General features: G+C 38.4%; 1 protein-coding gene and 1 pseudogene across 1 annotated transcript in view; both read left to right on the top strand.

Annotated features, from left to right (window-relative positions):
• Nucleotides 1-12,369, top strand: part of PAGE3 (PAGE family member 3) — a 63,223-nt gene extending 50,854 nt beyond the window's left edge. Inside the window, exon 5 of the mRNA XM_074391806.1 lies at nt 12,267-12,369. Within this exon, the coding sequence (XP_074247907.1) occupies nt 12,267-12,346 (80 nt within the window). The 3' untranslated portion in view covers nt 12,347-12,369. The remainder of the gene's footprint in view (nt 1-12,266) is intronic.
• Nucleotides 5,070-6,413, top strand: LOC101044262 (26S proteasome non-ATPase regulatory subunit 11-like; annotated as a pseudogene).
• Nucleotides 12,370-14,242: the final 1,873 nt, after the last annotated feature.

The raw sequence follows: 14,242 nt of genomic DNA, 5'->3' as shown, positions 1-14,242 counted from the left end.
GTTTGCTTCATATTAGTTCTTCACATTCAAATTAAATTTATTCTTGGGCATTTTTATTGTTCTCTTCCATTGCGGACAGATGTTTTCTTTAACTACACTACGTTTTTCATCGAAGTCAAACAAGCTCTGTTTGCAAACAATATGATTCTATACCTAGAAAATTCCAGACTCTCTGCCCAAAAGCTCCTTGATCTGATAAACAACTTCAGGAAATTTCAGGATCCAAAATTAATGTGCAAAATCCAGAAGCATTTCTATACACCAATAACCTTCAAGTTCACAGCCAAATCAGAAACATGATCCCATTCACGATTGCCACAAAGAGAATAAAATACCTAGAAATACAGCTAACTAGGGAGGACAAAAGTGGAGTGAAAGAAAACATCTGTCCCAACGGAAGAGAACAATAAAAATGCCCAAGAATAAATTTAATTTGAATGTGAAGAACTAATATGAAGCAAAACAAAACAAAACAAAGCAAAACAAAAACAACACCATTAAAAAGTGGACCAGGGACATGAACAGACACTTTCAAAAGAAGACATGGATGTGGCAAACAAGCATATGAAATAAAGCTCAACGTCACTGTTCATTACAGAAATGCAATTCAAACCACAAGGAGATATCATCTCTCACCAATCAGAATGGCTATCACTAAAAAGTAAAAAAAAATAATAATAATAATAACATGCTGGTGATGTTGTGGAGAAAAAGAAACACTTATTTACTGTTGGTGGAAGTGTAAATTAGTTCAACAACCATGGGAAACAGTGTGGTGATTCCCCAAAGACCTAAAAACAGAACTGACATTCGATTCAGCAATCCCATTACTGGGTATATAGCCAAAGGAATATAAATTGTTCTATCATAAAGACACATGCTTGCGTATGTTCACTGCAGCACTGTTCACAATACCAAAAACATGGAATCAACCTAGAAGCCCATCAATGGTAGACTAGATAAAGAAAATGTAGTTCATATATACCATGTAATAGTATGCAGTCATAAAAACGAATGACATTATCTCCATTGTTGGAACATGGATGGAGCTGGAGGTCATTATAGTTAGCAAAGTAATGCAGGAAGAGAAAACTAAATGCTGAATGTTCTCACTTAAAAGCAGGAGCTAAAAGTTAGAAAAAAATGTACGCAGAGGAGAACAACAGACACTGGGGCCTACCAAAGAGTGGGCAATGGGATAAGGGAGAGGATCAGGAAAAATAGTTCATGAGTACCAGGCTTAATACCTGGAAAACACAATAATCTGTACAACAAACCCTCATGACACAAGTTCACCTGTAAAACAAACCTGCACCGCATGTACTCCTGAACTTAATATAAAAGATTTTTTAAAAATAAAGAAAAATAGATTTCAAAACAAAAACTTTGAGAGGAGACAAAAAATGTCACTATATAATAATAAAGGGGTCAATTCATCAAAAGCCTATAACAATTTTAAATATATATGCACCCAACACTGGAGCACCCAGATATACAAACTAAATACTATTAAAGAGAGAGATAGGCCCCAGTGCAATAATAGCTGGACATTGCAGCACCCCACATTCAGCACTGGACAAAGGATTTATAACCATAATATACAGGATCTCAAATAACTGTATAGGAATAAATCTAATAATCCAATTAAAAATGGGCAAAAGATTTGAGTGGACATTTCTCAAAAGAAGATGTAGAAATGGCAAACAGGCATATGAAAAGATGCTCAGCTTCATGGATCATCAGATAAATGTAAATCAAACTACAATGAGATATCATCTCACCCTAGTTAAAATTGCTAATATCCAAAAGAAGGGCAATAACAAATGCTGGTGAGGAGGTAGAGAAAAGGGAGCCCTTGCACACTGTTAGTGGAAATGTAAATTAATACAACTACTATGGAGAACAGTTTGGAGGTTTTTCAAAAGACCAAAAATGGAGTTAACATATGATCCAGCAATCCCACTGCTTGGTAAATACCCAAGAGAAAGGAAATCAGTATATGGAAGAGATATCTGCATTCCTACGTTTGTTGCAGTACTGTTTATAATAGCTCAGATTTAGAAGCAACCTACATGTCCTTCAATAGATGAATGGATAAAGAAATTGTGGTATGTATACATAATGAGATACTATCAGTCATAAAAAATAATGAGATTCAGTCATTTGCTACAACATGGATGGAACTGGTCATTATGTTAAGTAAAATAAGCCAGGCACAGAAAGACAAATATTGTAGGTTCTCACTTATTTGTGGAATCTAAAAATTAAAACAATTGAACTCATCAACATAGAGAGTAGAAGGATGGATACCAGAGTCTGAGAAGTGTAGTGGGGGTGCTGCAGGTAGGTGAGAATAGTTAGTAGGTACAAAAAAATCTAGAAAAAAATGAATACTATTTTGTATCACAATAGGGTGACTATAGTCAAGAATAATTGTATATTCTAAAATAAATAATGTTTTTTGTATTAAAATACAAATGATAAGTGGTTGAGGGGATGGATACCCCATTCTCCATGATGTGCTTATTTCACATCGCATGCCGGTTTCAAAACATCTCATGTATCTTTTAAATATATACACCTACTTTGTACTTACAAACATTTAATGTAAAAATAGATTTTTTAAAATTCAGTGTATGTTGCATCAAGTTGGGCTGCATGGTTATTCAGGTTCTAGAGTCCAAATCATAAAATACCAAAACAGTGAGTAGATTGTTTTAAATTAATGTGTCCTAAAACATAAGAAAAGTTCCAATGAAGGTAAGAACTTACGAGCGATGAGTGTAACATGGAAAATAATTATATAATCAGAGTGAATTACTAAATCAAACCTAAAACTAGGCATAGAGCAGAAGTACTGTCATAGTCTGACAGGTTGAACACTGTTGTAGGAACCAGAGGCTCCTTATTCACAGTGGTAAACATAGGCTTTTTGTAGCTTCTGCCCTTAGTTGAGCTACTTCAGATGCCGGTGCTTGTGTGAACACACTCTCTTGTGTGATTGTATGAATACCATTTTCATACCTGCTGCATAGGAGTTAGAGCACATGCAAAGTATGTTGACATTCAGATGTGTATCTTTATTTTTCTGATACATAGTGGATTATATTGAATACTTAGCTCTTAATAGAATCCTCTGACAGGCATTTAACACAAATCATAACATTCTTCTGATGGGATAATTCTGCAGAGTCAGTACCCGTACAATATAATTTCCAACACTGTGTTTTTAGTGACTCATACTACTTTTGTCCCAAAATAAATTATAAAGCTAACTTAACATGGGCTGGAAAGCACCCTTGTGACTTCATCAGAGAAAATGAGACTTAAAATTTACATCCATCTATGCATGCAAGAAGTCATGACACCACCCATCCATCAATTCAAGAGGTATGATTTGAGATCCTCTGTAGGTCATAAACTGAAATACAGTTCACATACCTTTAAAAGGATACAAAATTACAGTTAGATAGGGAGAATAAGTTAATGAGATCTTGAAAAATGCTGAGAGTGGATGTTAAGTGTTCTCACCACAAAACGATAACTATGTGAGGTAATGCAATGTTAATTAGCTATATTTAACCATTCCGTAACACATATGTACTTCAAACTATCATGTTGTGCACAATAAATACATACAATTTTATCTATCAATTTAAATATAATAAATATATTTTTTTAAAAAGTCTTCAGCATTAGGGCAAGGGAGTCTCTGAAGGAACCTTCTTCCTAATCTTGAAACTCTGGTCCTCTCTAGCCTTCTCTGAGCCCAGTTACTTCCTTTGGATGTTCTTCGACATATTTATGTCCAGCTCAGACATAAAAGCTCTCAGAGACAACCATGGTTTTTATGCATCTTTTTAGATGGTGTAACACTGAGGTTCTCCCCACTAGTCATGGGCAAATTACTACAAAATACCCAAATGACCAAAGTGCTACATATCCACTTGAATGGTGCTTTTCAACCCATAGGCATCCCAGAGCAGGAACTGCAACATCTAAACCCTTGTTTACAATGTAAAATTTTGAGGTCAATTTTTAAAATATGCAAGTCAAGCATTTGACTTATTACTAAGCAAATTTCTAGCTCAATTTATCTGAAGAGAGAAAATGTCTGTGATTCTTTTTGTTCCTAAATTGCTAGAAATATGACTGAACTTCTTTCAGGTGAAGTAGGTTATTGGTAGAATTTGCTATAAATGGGCCGGGCGCGGTGGCTCAAGCCTGTAATCCCAGCACTTTGGGAGGCCAAGGCGGGTGGGTCACAAGGTCAAGAGATCGAGACCATCTTGGTCAACAAGGTGAAACCCCGTCTCTACTAAAAATACAAAAAATTAGCTGGGCATGGTGGTGCGTGCCTGTAATCCCAGCTACTCAGGAGGCTGAGGCAGGAGAATTGCCTGAACCCAGGAGGCGGAGGTTGTGGTGAGCTGAGATCGTGCCATTGCACTCCAGCCTGGGTAACAAGAGCGAAACTCCGTCTCAAAAAAAAAAAAAAAGAATTTGCTATAAATAACTAGTTGTAGATATAGCTTTAAACATAATGTAAATGTCAGAATGAGCCTTGGTGGATAACCACATACAAAAAAAAAAAAAAAAACAATCCAGACACAGTCCATATACCTTTCATAAAAATGAACTCAAAATGGATCTTAGATCCAAATGGAAAACTGCAAAACTTCTAAAAGACAATGTAGGAGAAAAATCTAGGTGATTTGGGGTTTGGTAATGACTTTTTTTTTTTTTTTTTTGAAACGGACTCTTGCTCTGTTGCTCAGGCTGTAGTGCAGTGGCATGATCTTGGCTCACTGCAACCTCCGCCTCCTGGGTTCAAGTGATTCTCTTCCCTCAGCCTCCCAAGTAGCTGGGATTACAGGCACACGCCACCACACCCAGCTAATTTTTGTATTTTTAGTAGAGATGGGGTTTCACCATGTTGGCCAGGCTGGTCTCAAATTCCTGACCTCATGATCTGCCCATCTCGGCCTCCTAAAGGGCTGGGATTGCAGGTGTGAGCGACCACACCTGACCTGGTAATGACTTCTTAAAAATAAGTCAAAAAATACAATATGGGGATGTGTGAAAGCAGCAAGATGGCAGCAACGGTGGCGGTGGTGGAGTTCCAGAGAGCCCAGTCTCTACTTAGCACCCACTGGGAGGCCTTCATTCACCTCCTGCACCCCATCGTGAAGTGTGACATTCAGGAAAACGATGAGGAGGCAGTGAAAGTCAAAGAGCAGAGCATCCTGGAACTGAGATCTCTCCTCGAGAAGACTGGACAAGCTGCAAAGCTTGTGGGACTCCTGAAGTATATATGTGTGACTCTTCTTGAATTCTATCAGCAAGGCTAATGCAGCTCACCTGGTCTGATCTGTTTCTTGATATGGAAGCAGCTTCAGGGCAGGAAGTGGAGCTGTGTTTAGAGTACATCGAATGGGGCAAATCAGAGAAAATAACTTTCTTACGCCAAGCTTTGGAAGCAAGACTGGTGTCTTCGTAATTTGATACCAAGAGGTACCAGCAACCACTGTATTGGGGTTCTCAGCTCCTGTGGGAATTGAAAAAAGATGGACGACAAAGCCCTTCTGGTGGAAGTATAGCTTTTAGAAAGCAAAACTACCATGCTCAGAGCAACCTGCCGAAAGCCCGAGCTGCCTTAACTCTGCTTGAACCACAACAAATGCCATCTACTGCCCCCCTAAATTGCAGGCCACCTTGGACATGTAGTCATGTATTGTCCATGCAGCAGAAGAGAAGAACTGGAAAACTGCGTACTCATACCTCTGTGAGGCATTTGAGGATTAAGAATCCATCGACAGCCCCAAGACCATCATATCACTGAAGAACATGTTGCTGTGCAAAATCATGCTCAACACCCCAGAAAACGTCCAGGCTTTGATGAGCGGGAAGCTTGCACTTTGGTATGCAGGGATGCAGACAGAAGCATTAAAATGTGGACTCAGGCTAGCAAGAATAGATAACTGGCAGATTTTGAAAAGGCTCTGACAGATTACTGGGCAGAGCTCCAGGATGACCCAATCATCAGCACACACATGGCCGTGTTGTATGATAACTTACTGGAACAGATTCTGATCCAAGTCATTGAGACTTTTTCTTGAGTACAGATTGAACACATATCTAGTCTCATCAAACTGTCCAAGCCTGATGTGGAAAGGAAATTATCACAGATGATTCTTGACAAGAAATTTCATTGGATTTTGGACCAGGGGTAAGGTGTCCTGATTATTTTCAGTGAACCCCCAGTAATAAAACTTATGAAGCTGCTCTGGAAACAATTCAGAACATGAATAAAGTAGTAGATTCCCTCTACAACAAAGCCAAGAAACTGACATAGAATTGGATGTGTAGCAGTCCTTTGGAGAGTGTGTGTGGCGGGAGAGTGAAATCTTGGGGAGAAATTCTAGGGGATTCTTTTTTCTTTTTCTTTTCTTTTTTTTTTTTATCTTCGACCTCTGATATCCTTTCTTCTGCTTGGTCAAGGAGATTCTTTTTTCTTCTTGTTCTACTTTTCGCTCAGACAGTTTTTAAATCCTCATTTGGTACATCTGTATTCCAGCCAATACGTGTGCCAGTTTTCATGTAATCTTTACTGGCCCAACTTGGGAGTGGGGAAATTGCTTTAAAAAAAGAAAAGATTATTCGAAATAAAAGGAAAAAGGCTTACACTACCTAAAGCTGTGTTCTCTGCCTCCTGGGAGAGGGCCGCAAAGCCAGGCACCCCGCCAACCACTGGGGGGCCTAATCCACCTGCTAGGCGTCACCTCTCCTCCTCCTCACAATTGGGTGACCATCAAAAGCAACGACTTCTTATTCTGTTTGTACTGAACCAAAACAAACAACTGTGTATGGACTGCTGCTTTCATTTTTATTTAAAATGAGGCATTTTGGTGTTATTTCCCCTGCCATCGGCCTGTCCACCCTTCCGTCCCCCACACTGGCTCTAGCAGAATAGCTGGAAGTCCTGCCGCCACTGCCACGGCCACCACCACCACCACCACTGCAGCAGCAGCAGCACCTGCAAAACTCCGCTCTGACCTGTGAAGGAATGGGGATGAGGCCAGGAGCTAGTGTCTACCACGGCCACACAGGGAGCAGTGTGGGCCCTTAGCTTCCAGGGAGCCTGCTATGCATGTGACTTTTTTTTTTGTCACACAGTAAACTAGATTAGCCATCAGTGTTTTAATTGCTCCTCCTCTCCCTTCCCCTCCTTTCTCCTCTCCTCTCCTCTCTCTTCTCTTCCCCTTTCAACCAGGAGACTGTCATGTCTCTCTGCCTTCTCCCTGTCCCCACCAAGGGAGTCAGGCTGTCTGAAATCCATGAGCTTCCCTCCCTCTCCCACTCCTCCTCTCCTGCTTTCAGATGGATTTATTCCTTTTTTAAACAGTGAACATCTGAAATGAGAATGTGGGGTGTGGTTCTTTTTTTTTTTTTTTTTCTTTAATTTCCTTTGTTGGGATTTTGAGCAACCTCATGTCCACTTCCCAGGGAGCTTCTTTATTTATGTCAGAACTCGAGTGGATGGGAAGTACAGCACTGTGCATCAGCATGCTTTCTTTTCTGATGGGATTACACAGCAAGGCTTTAATGCCATTTGGGTAGGTGAGCTTCCGCACCTCTGTTGGGCTGAACTGTATTTTCTTCTCACATCTCCTCTTTGTCTTTTCTCTTTTCCTCTTCCCTGCTGGTCTTCTTTTCCCTTTCTTTACTTTCCTCGGATTATCCTTTCAGGTTTTCGCAATACATTTATATTTTGTACAAGGATTTTGTTGTACCAGGTTTTGCATCCTCACTGAATATGACTGGCTTTTATTTTCCTCTCCAAAATCAGGTTTTTGTTCTCAACATCTCTCCCCACTATGCCCAGTCACTGGTTTTGGCACCATCAACATCAAATGTACAAACAGTTCTTGCTAACCAACACCATGTATATCTGATGTTCAGATGAGTTCCAATAAATTTTTTTTTCAAAAAAAATACACTATGAAAGAAAAAATATGATAAATTGGACTTTAATAAAATTAAATGCTTCTGCTTTCTAAAAGACACTGTTCAGAAAATGAAACAAAATGAAGAACACTAGGAGAAAGTATTTGTAAAACACATGTAATGAAGGTAAGGTATCCAAATATGCAAAGAATTCTGAAAACAATTAAAAAAGGAATAACCCAATTTAAAAATATATAAAAAATTTGAACAGACGCCTGACCAAAGAGAACATATAGACGGCAAATAGGTGCATGAAAAGATGTTCAGCATCACGTGCCATTAAGGAACTGCAAATTAAAACAATGATATACCAATACACACCTAGTAGAATAACTAAAATTTATAACACTGTCTATATCAAATTGTCACTGGTAGAGGGTAGTAATTGCAAGTTGTCCAGGTTCTTGGCATTTTGAAAAACAAATTGGACAAAACGCCCTGCAAAGCAAAGAAAGAATGAAGCAACAAAAGAATGAAAGCGGGGATTTATTGAAAAGGAAAGTACACTCCACAGCGTGGGAGCGGACCCAAGCACTGGCTCAAGGGCCTGGATACGGAATCTTATTGGTTCCAAATGCCCCCTAGAAGTTTCCCATTGGCCACTTCTTGCTCACCTCATGTAAGGGTGAGCAAAGAGTCTTCTTTTGCATAGAGCAACCAATCAGGAGCCAGGGTGAAGTTGCAAAGTTATACTTCTATGCAAAAGAAGACTGCAGGCAATCAGTCTGAATGGTTGTGGACAGCAACCATTCAGAGGCTGGAGTGGAGTTACAAAGTTGCAAAGGAAGACCCCACCCAAACTCAGTATGATTTATTGCAGACAACCAATTTCCCATCTGCCACATAGAAAAGGTGAAAGGGAGTAGCCTCTGGTCCTTTTGTTACTTAGGGGAGGAAAGTTAGAGTTTTCCTTTCAATTTAGTTCTAGGAAGTCGCGGTGAAACAGCCTTAGGTTCCTTGCCCCCAAACCCTATTCTCCTGCCTCAAATGTTGGCAAGGATGTGGAAATTGAAACAACAATGAGATACCAATACACACATAGTAGAATAACTAAAATCTAAAATAGTGATTATCAAACGATGGTAAGGATGTGGACCAACAGAAACTTGTTCATTGCTGGTGGAAATGCAAAATGGTACAGCCGCTTTGGAAGACAGTTTGGGGGCTTTTTTTTACAAAAACTAAGCATATTCTTACAATAAAACCCAGAAATCCGGCTCCTTGATATTTATCCAAATGATTTGAAAACTTAATATGTAAGCCAGGTGCAGTGGTTCACGCATGTAATCCCAGCACTTTGGAAGCCCAAGGTGGGTGAATCACCTAATGTCGGGAGTTCGAGACCAGGCTGGCCAACATGGTAAAACCCTGTCTCTATTAAGAATACAAAAATTAGCTGGGCATGGTGGCACGGGCCTATAGTCCCAGCTACTTGGGAGGCTGAGGCAGGAGAATCACTTGAACCTGGGAGACGGCAGTTGCAGTGATTGTGCCATTGCACTTCAGCCTGGGCAACAGAGCAAGACTCCATCTCAATAAAGAAAAAAAAAGTAAAATGTGCACAAAACCTACACATCAATGTTTATAGCAACTTTATTAATAATTGCCAAAACTCAGAAGCAATGAAGCTATCCCTCAGTAGGTGAATGATAAACAAACTCTGGTATGTCTGTACAATTGAATATCATTTAATGATAAGAAGAAATGAGCTCTTAAGCCAAAAAAGGATATGGACAAACATTAAGTCTATATACTGTTAAGTGAGAAAAACTCAGTTGATGGACTTTTTTCATGATTCTCTGTTTCTGTCTGTCTGTGTAGCTGTATGTGTTAGTGTGTGATGTTTATATAAAAGAGCACTAGTTAACTGGCTTAAAAATAAGCACTTGAATCAAACATGTTGTCAGAAAAACAGAAACATTACTGCTTTTAGGTCATGTGACTCTGATAACCTTTGAAAAATAAAGACAGTTTAAAGATTATTAGTTAAAATAAAAACATCTTCAAAGTTCACACATTTGGTCTACATTAGGCAAGTCAGATACTGTCTACTAGATGTTTTAAAGACATAAACTGCGATGACTTTTAGTAACTGTTTGACTTGTCTGTTTTACAGTTGTGAGATTCTAGGTAAGTCATGGGGTATATGGAGTTAGCCAAGTACCCTGACTAAGCTAGGAAAAGTCACGGGCTCTGCAATCTTACACATTGTTAAAATTGCTTACCTACTAGGTTTCTCACTAAAAACAAAAGTTGCTAGGAATTAACATTGTAACATGTGTACTTGAGACTACTGGAAAAACAGTTTTACATGCAAGATATAGAAAGAAAGTAGAATGATTTGGTGGGAGGTTGTAAGATAGCATGGGAATATGGTTCCTGTTAAAGGGAATGTAATTTTGTTTGGTTCAGAGGTTTTAAGGATTGTCTTAGCCTAAAAGAGCAATGGGGCAAAACTGAAGGTTTAAGCAAGTTGTAAAGTGTTTGTGAAGGGTTGATCTTGTAAAAGAAGCTCTGTGTGTATGGGCAAGTTGGCTAAGATTTGAAGGGGATTATTTCATTTTACTATAGGTTGAACATTGAAATAAAAGCACACACATGCAGGGTCAGAACCTGGGCCCACATGACAGAATAACAGGGTTTTATTAGAGGATTGATCAGCTGTTTAATAGGAAATTGTAAAGGGTTATAAGAGGTTTATGAAAATTTTACCTTACGGTCAAACCAACTAAGATTGCATAGATTTGACTATAAGGAGGTTTTTTGTTTTGTTTTTTTTTTTTTTTTTTTGGTCTTTTTTTTCTTTGCTTTTTTTTTTTTTTTTTTTTTTTTAAACGAAGTCTCCCTCTGTCATTCAGGCTGGAGTGCAGTGATGTGATCTCAGCTCACTGCAGCCTCTGCCTGCTGGGTTCAAGCAATTCTCGTGCCCCAGTCTTCTGAATACCTGGGATTACAGGCATGTACCACCATACCCAGCTAATTTTTGTATGTTTGTAGAGACAGGCTTTTGTCATATTGCCCAGGCTGGTCTCAAACTCTTGGACTCAAGTGATCCACCTGCCTCAGCCTCCCAAAGTGCTGAGATTACAGACGTGAGCAACTGTGCCTGTCCTATAAAGTTTTATTTAGAATCAGATTTAAGATTGATAATATACTAATGCAAAGGAGAAATTTGGCTTTCTCTTTTAAACAAGATTTTCATGTAATGTTAGAATGTAATAAAAGATTTTTGTTTGCCTTTTGAATGAGCAACAGAGAAAAAGGAGGGGAGGAAAAAAGAGACAGATTTAGTTGACCTCTTGCTGTCTTTATTGGGTCATGTTTGGAAAACTAAATCTCTCCTCTATCAGTGAGTAAAGATTTTTGCCTTTAACAATGTTTTGAGTTATCATTTTGGCTAAATAAATGACTTACAGTGACCTGGGATTTTATCTTGTAATATCAAGTGTTTAAACCTTTGATATTTGATGAACTTTCCAAAGTTAAATTCTAAATTAAGCCTTTTAAAAAATCTGGTTAACCTTTTAGATATTAGTTACCCTAAAGTCCAAAAGCCACATATTTGGCTTCTTTGGTATATAAAAATAGTACAAAAACATTGTCAACTATGGAATGGTGTTAGGCTTTCTTTGGACTGTATTTATATGAATCTGTTACTGGTATGTGTTTCATCATTATGTAAGATTTTCATAATTCTGTTATGTCTCAGTGTAATTATGATTGCCATGTTAAATTACTGTGTGCCGCAGAGATGACCAGTCTTTAACATGGCTGTTCTGAGACTTTTGTCATCTGCAATTGTTTCATTTTGGTTATTTTTCAGGTGGTTTTATAATCAGCTGTAGGACTATGACAGAATGCAGGTTTCTGATAACTGTGGAGGTTGTGACACTAGAATAGAGGAAAATAACTTCCAAGACTCCCATAGAGAGCTAATGTGTTCATGAATATCAAGCAGAACGGGAATTGATTACATAGACTGAACTAATGGAAGACTAAAATAATCTTTTTATGGCTTTTTGTTTGAAATATTGTTAACTTTTTGATTTTTCAGAGTTCAGAAAACCTTTATTTCCTTAGAAATACTCACAGATTTTAACAATTGGGTAAAGTAAACCCCTGTGAGCAAAACTTGAAGTATATTTCTTTCTCTCTAGCTGATTTCTCCAGAATTTGAAAACTACTCATAAGTATACCTGATTTATGGTGGTAGAGTTATTTGCATATGTTCAATAAGCACCTGTTTTCTTTTGTAACAGGACGCAATTGGAGACACTGGCTGTTTTACCCAGGCTTTCACTGGAATGGCATACTTTCAGACATGAATAGATTGAAATAAAGTTGATTTATAGAGCCAATAAAAGCCCCTTGGGAAAGCTGGCCTCATATCTTGTCTACACAGTTGCTGTACAGGGTTCCTGACCTGTGGTAAGTAAAGAGTGTCACTCTTTGACACTCCTTCTGACGGTGTCACTTTCTGACAGGCCCAGGAGCCCCAAATTACCTTGGGACTTCAAGGTGAGGAATTTACCCAATTAATACAAGTATTTGTAGGCACAGATAAATCCGTGGCTGGCCTCAAAATTTTGAAGTCTTATCTGAGATTCTTTATGGAATAAAGTTCCAGCAAAGCCAATTTTTAAAAGAACCTATATGGCAAATAATATGCAGACTTTATGCAAATACTCAGGCCACGCACAATAAAACTAAAACTTATTTTGCAAATAAATTTGTCCTACTGTGATTTGTCTTTAGTAAAAGCAGGAACTGGAGAGAGAAAAATTATGTTTCAAAAAAAAAACTATAGTATACCTGTTCGATTCTAGTCTCATCCACTGTTTTTGAGTTTCTATTATTTTCTGCAATCGAAGCCACCATTGCAAAATTATAACTGAGACAGTGAAAGAGATCTAACCTAAGCAACTCTGTTTTACTTCTAATCTCCAACCTGCCCTTGTTCATTCCTGAGAGCAGGCTGAACTAACTGGGAGGAACTTAGTTTATACTTTAGCTTTGAAACAAAGGGGATAGCAGTTCCTTCCCAAAACAAATCCCCTTCCTGCCTGGAGACTAGACTGCCTTTGTGGACTAACAAATTAGCCACAAGATTAGAAATTATGATTTGGAACATGGGGAGAAATGCCAGATATAGTATACATCTAAAGTAAAATAAACTCAAAAAGAAATTATGATTTGGTAGTCATGCAGCTGCATATTGCAAGATTCTAAACCTCCCCAAGTTGCTCCCAAGGATAACATCACTATTGTCAAACCTAAGACCAGAGCTTGAGATATTTTGCAAACCCTGCACTCAGTGGACTAGTTAGATCCATCCAGATGCATAAACTGGCTCATCTGGTCTTGCGGCCCCTCTTCCAGGAGTTGAATCAGCACAAGGGGACAGCTTCAACTCCCTGTGATTTATTTTCTGACCCAACCAATCAGAACTCCTGATTCACTGGCCTCCTACCCACCAAATTATCCTTAAAAACTTTGATCCTCAGGTGATAGGGAGGAAGGCAGCAAATAACACTGCCACGTGTGTACCTATGCAACAATCTTGCGTGTTCTTCACATGTACCCCAAAACCTAAAATGCAATAAAATAAATTAAAAAAAAAAAAACTTTGATCCTCAAATTCTCAGGGAGACTAATTTGAGTAATAATAAAACTCCTGTCTTCCACATAGCCGGCTCTTCATGAATTACTCTTTTTCTATTACAATTCCTCTGTCTTGATAAATTAGCTCTGTCTAGGCAATGGGCAAGGTGAACCCATTAGGCGATTACACAATTTGGGCTGAATCCTGAATTCTTTCTGGGCTACAAGTCCCCATACTAATGCTTTCAATTTTTCATTTTGTTTTTCTGATTCTTCCTCAATGAAATTGCTACTACCTCTTTCTTAAGACCCTGCAAGCTGAAGCTTATGCCTTGTAATATAGGCAAGAGAAAAAAATGTCAGATTGCCACTGACTTCCTCCTCTGTTACTAAAGATATCTGGATAAATTGTGCTCAACATTAACCTTTGTTTTTCTTCTATCTCTATAGAAATGCCTCTTATTAAAAATCTGTTTGTCTTCATGACATACAGAAGCCTTGCCCATTTGGAATGCCACTTCCTAATGGATACAGCTGTTTAACTGGACCAATCTAGTCTCAGGACTAAAACACTGACTAAAAAGATATGGAACATTATGTTTAAATTTGCTCATTCGTGTTTATCCTGTAAACC

The sequence above is a fragment of the Saimiri boliviensis genome, chromosome X (genome assembly GCF_048565385.1).
Source record: "Saimiri boliviensis isolate mSaiBol1 chromosome X, mSaiBol1.pri, whole genome shotgun sequence".
Lineage (NCBI taxonomy): Eukaryota > Metazoa > Chordata > Mammalia > Primates > Cebidae > Saimiri > Saimiri boliviensis.
The sequence above is the reverse complement of the archived record's forward strand: the minus strand, read 5'-3'. Positions and strand labels throughout refer to the sequence as shown.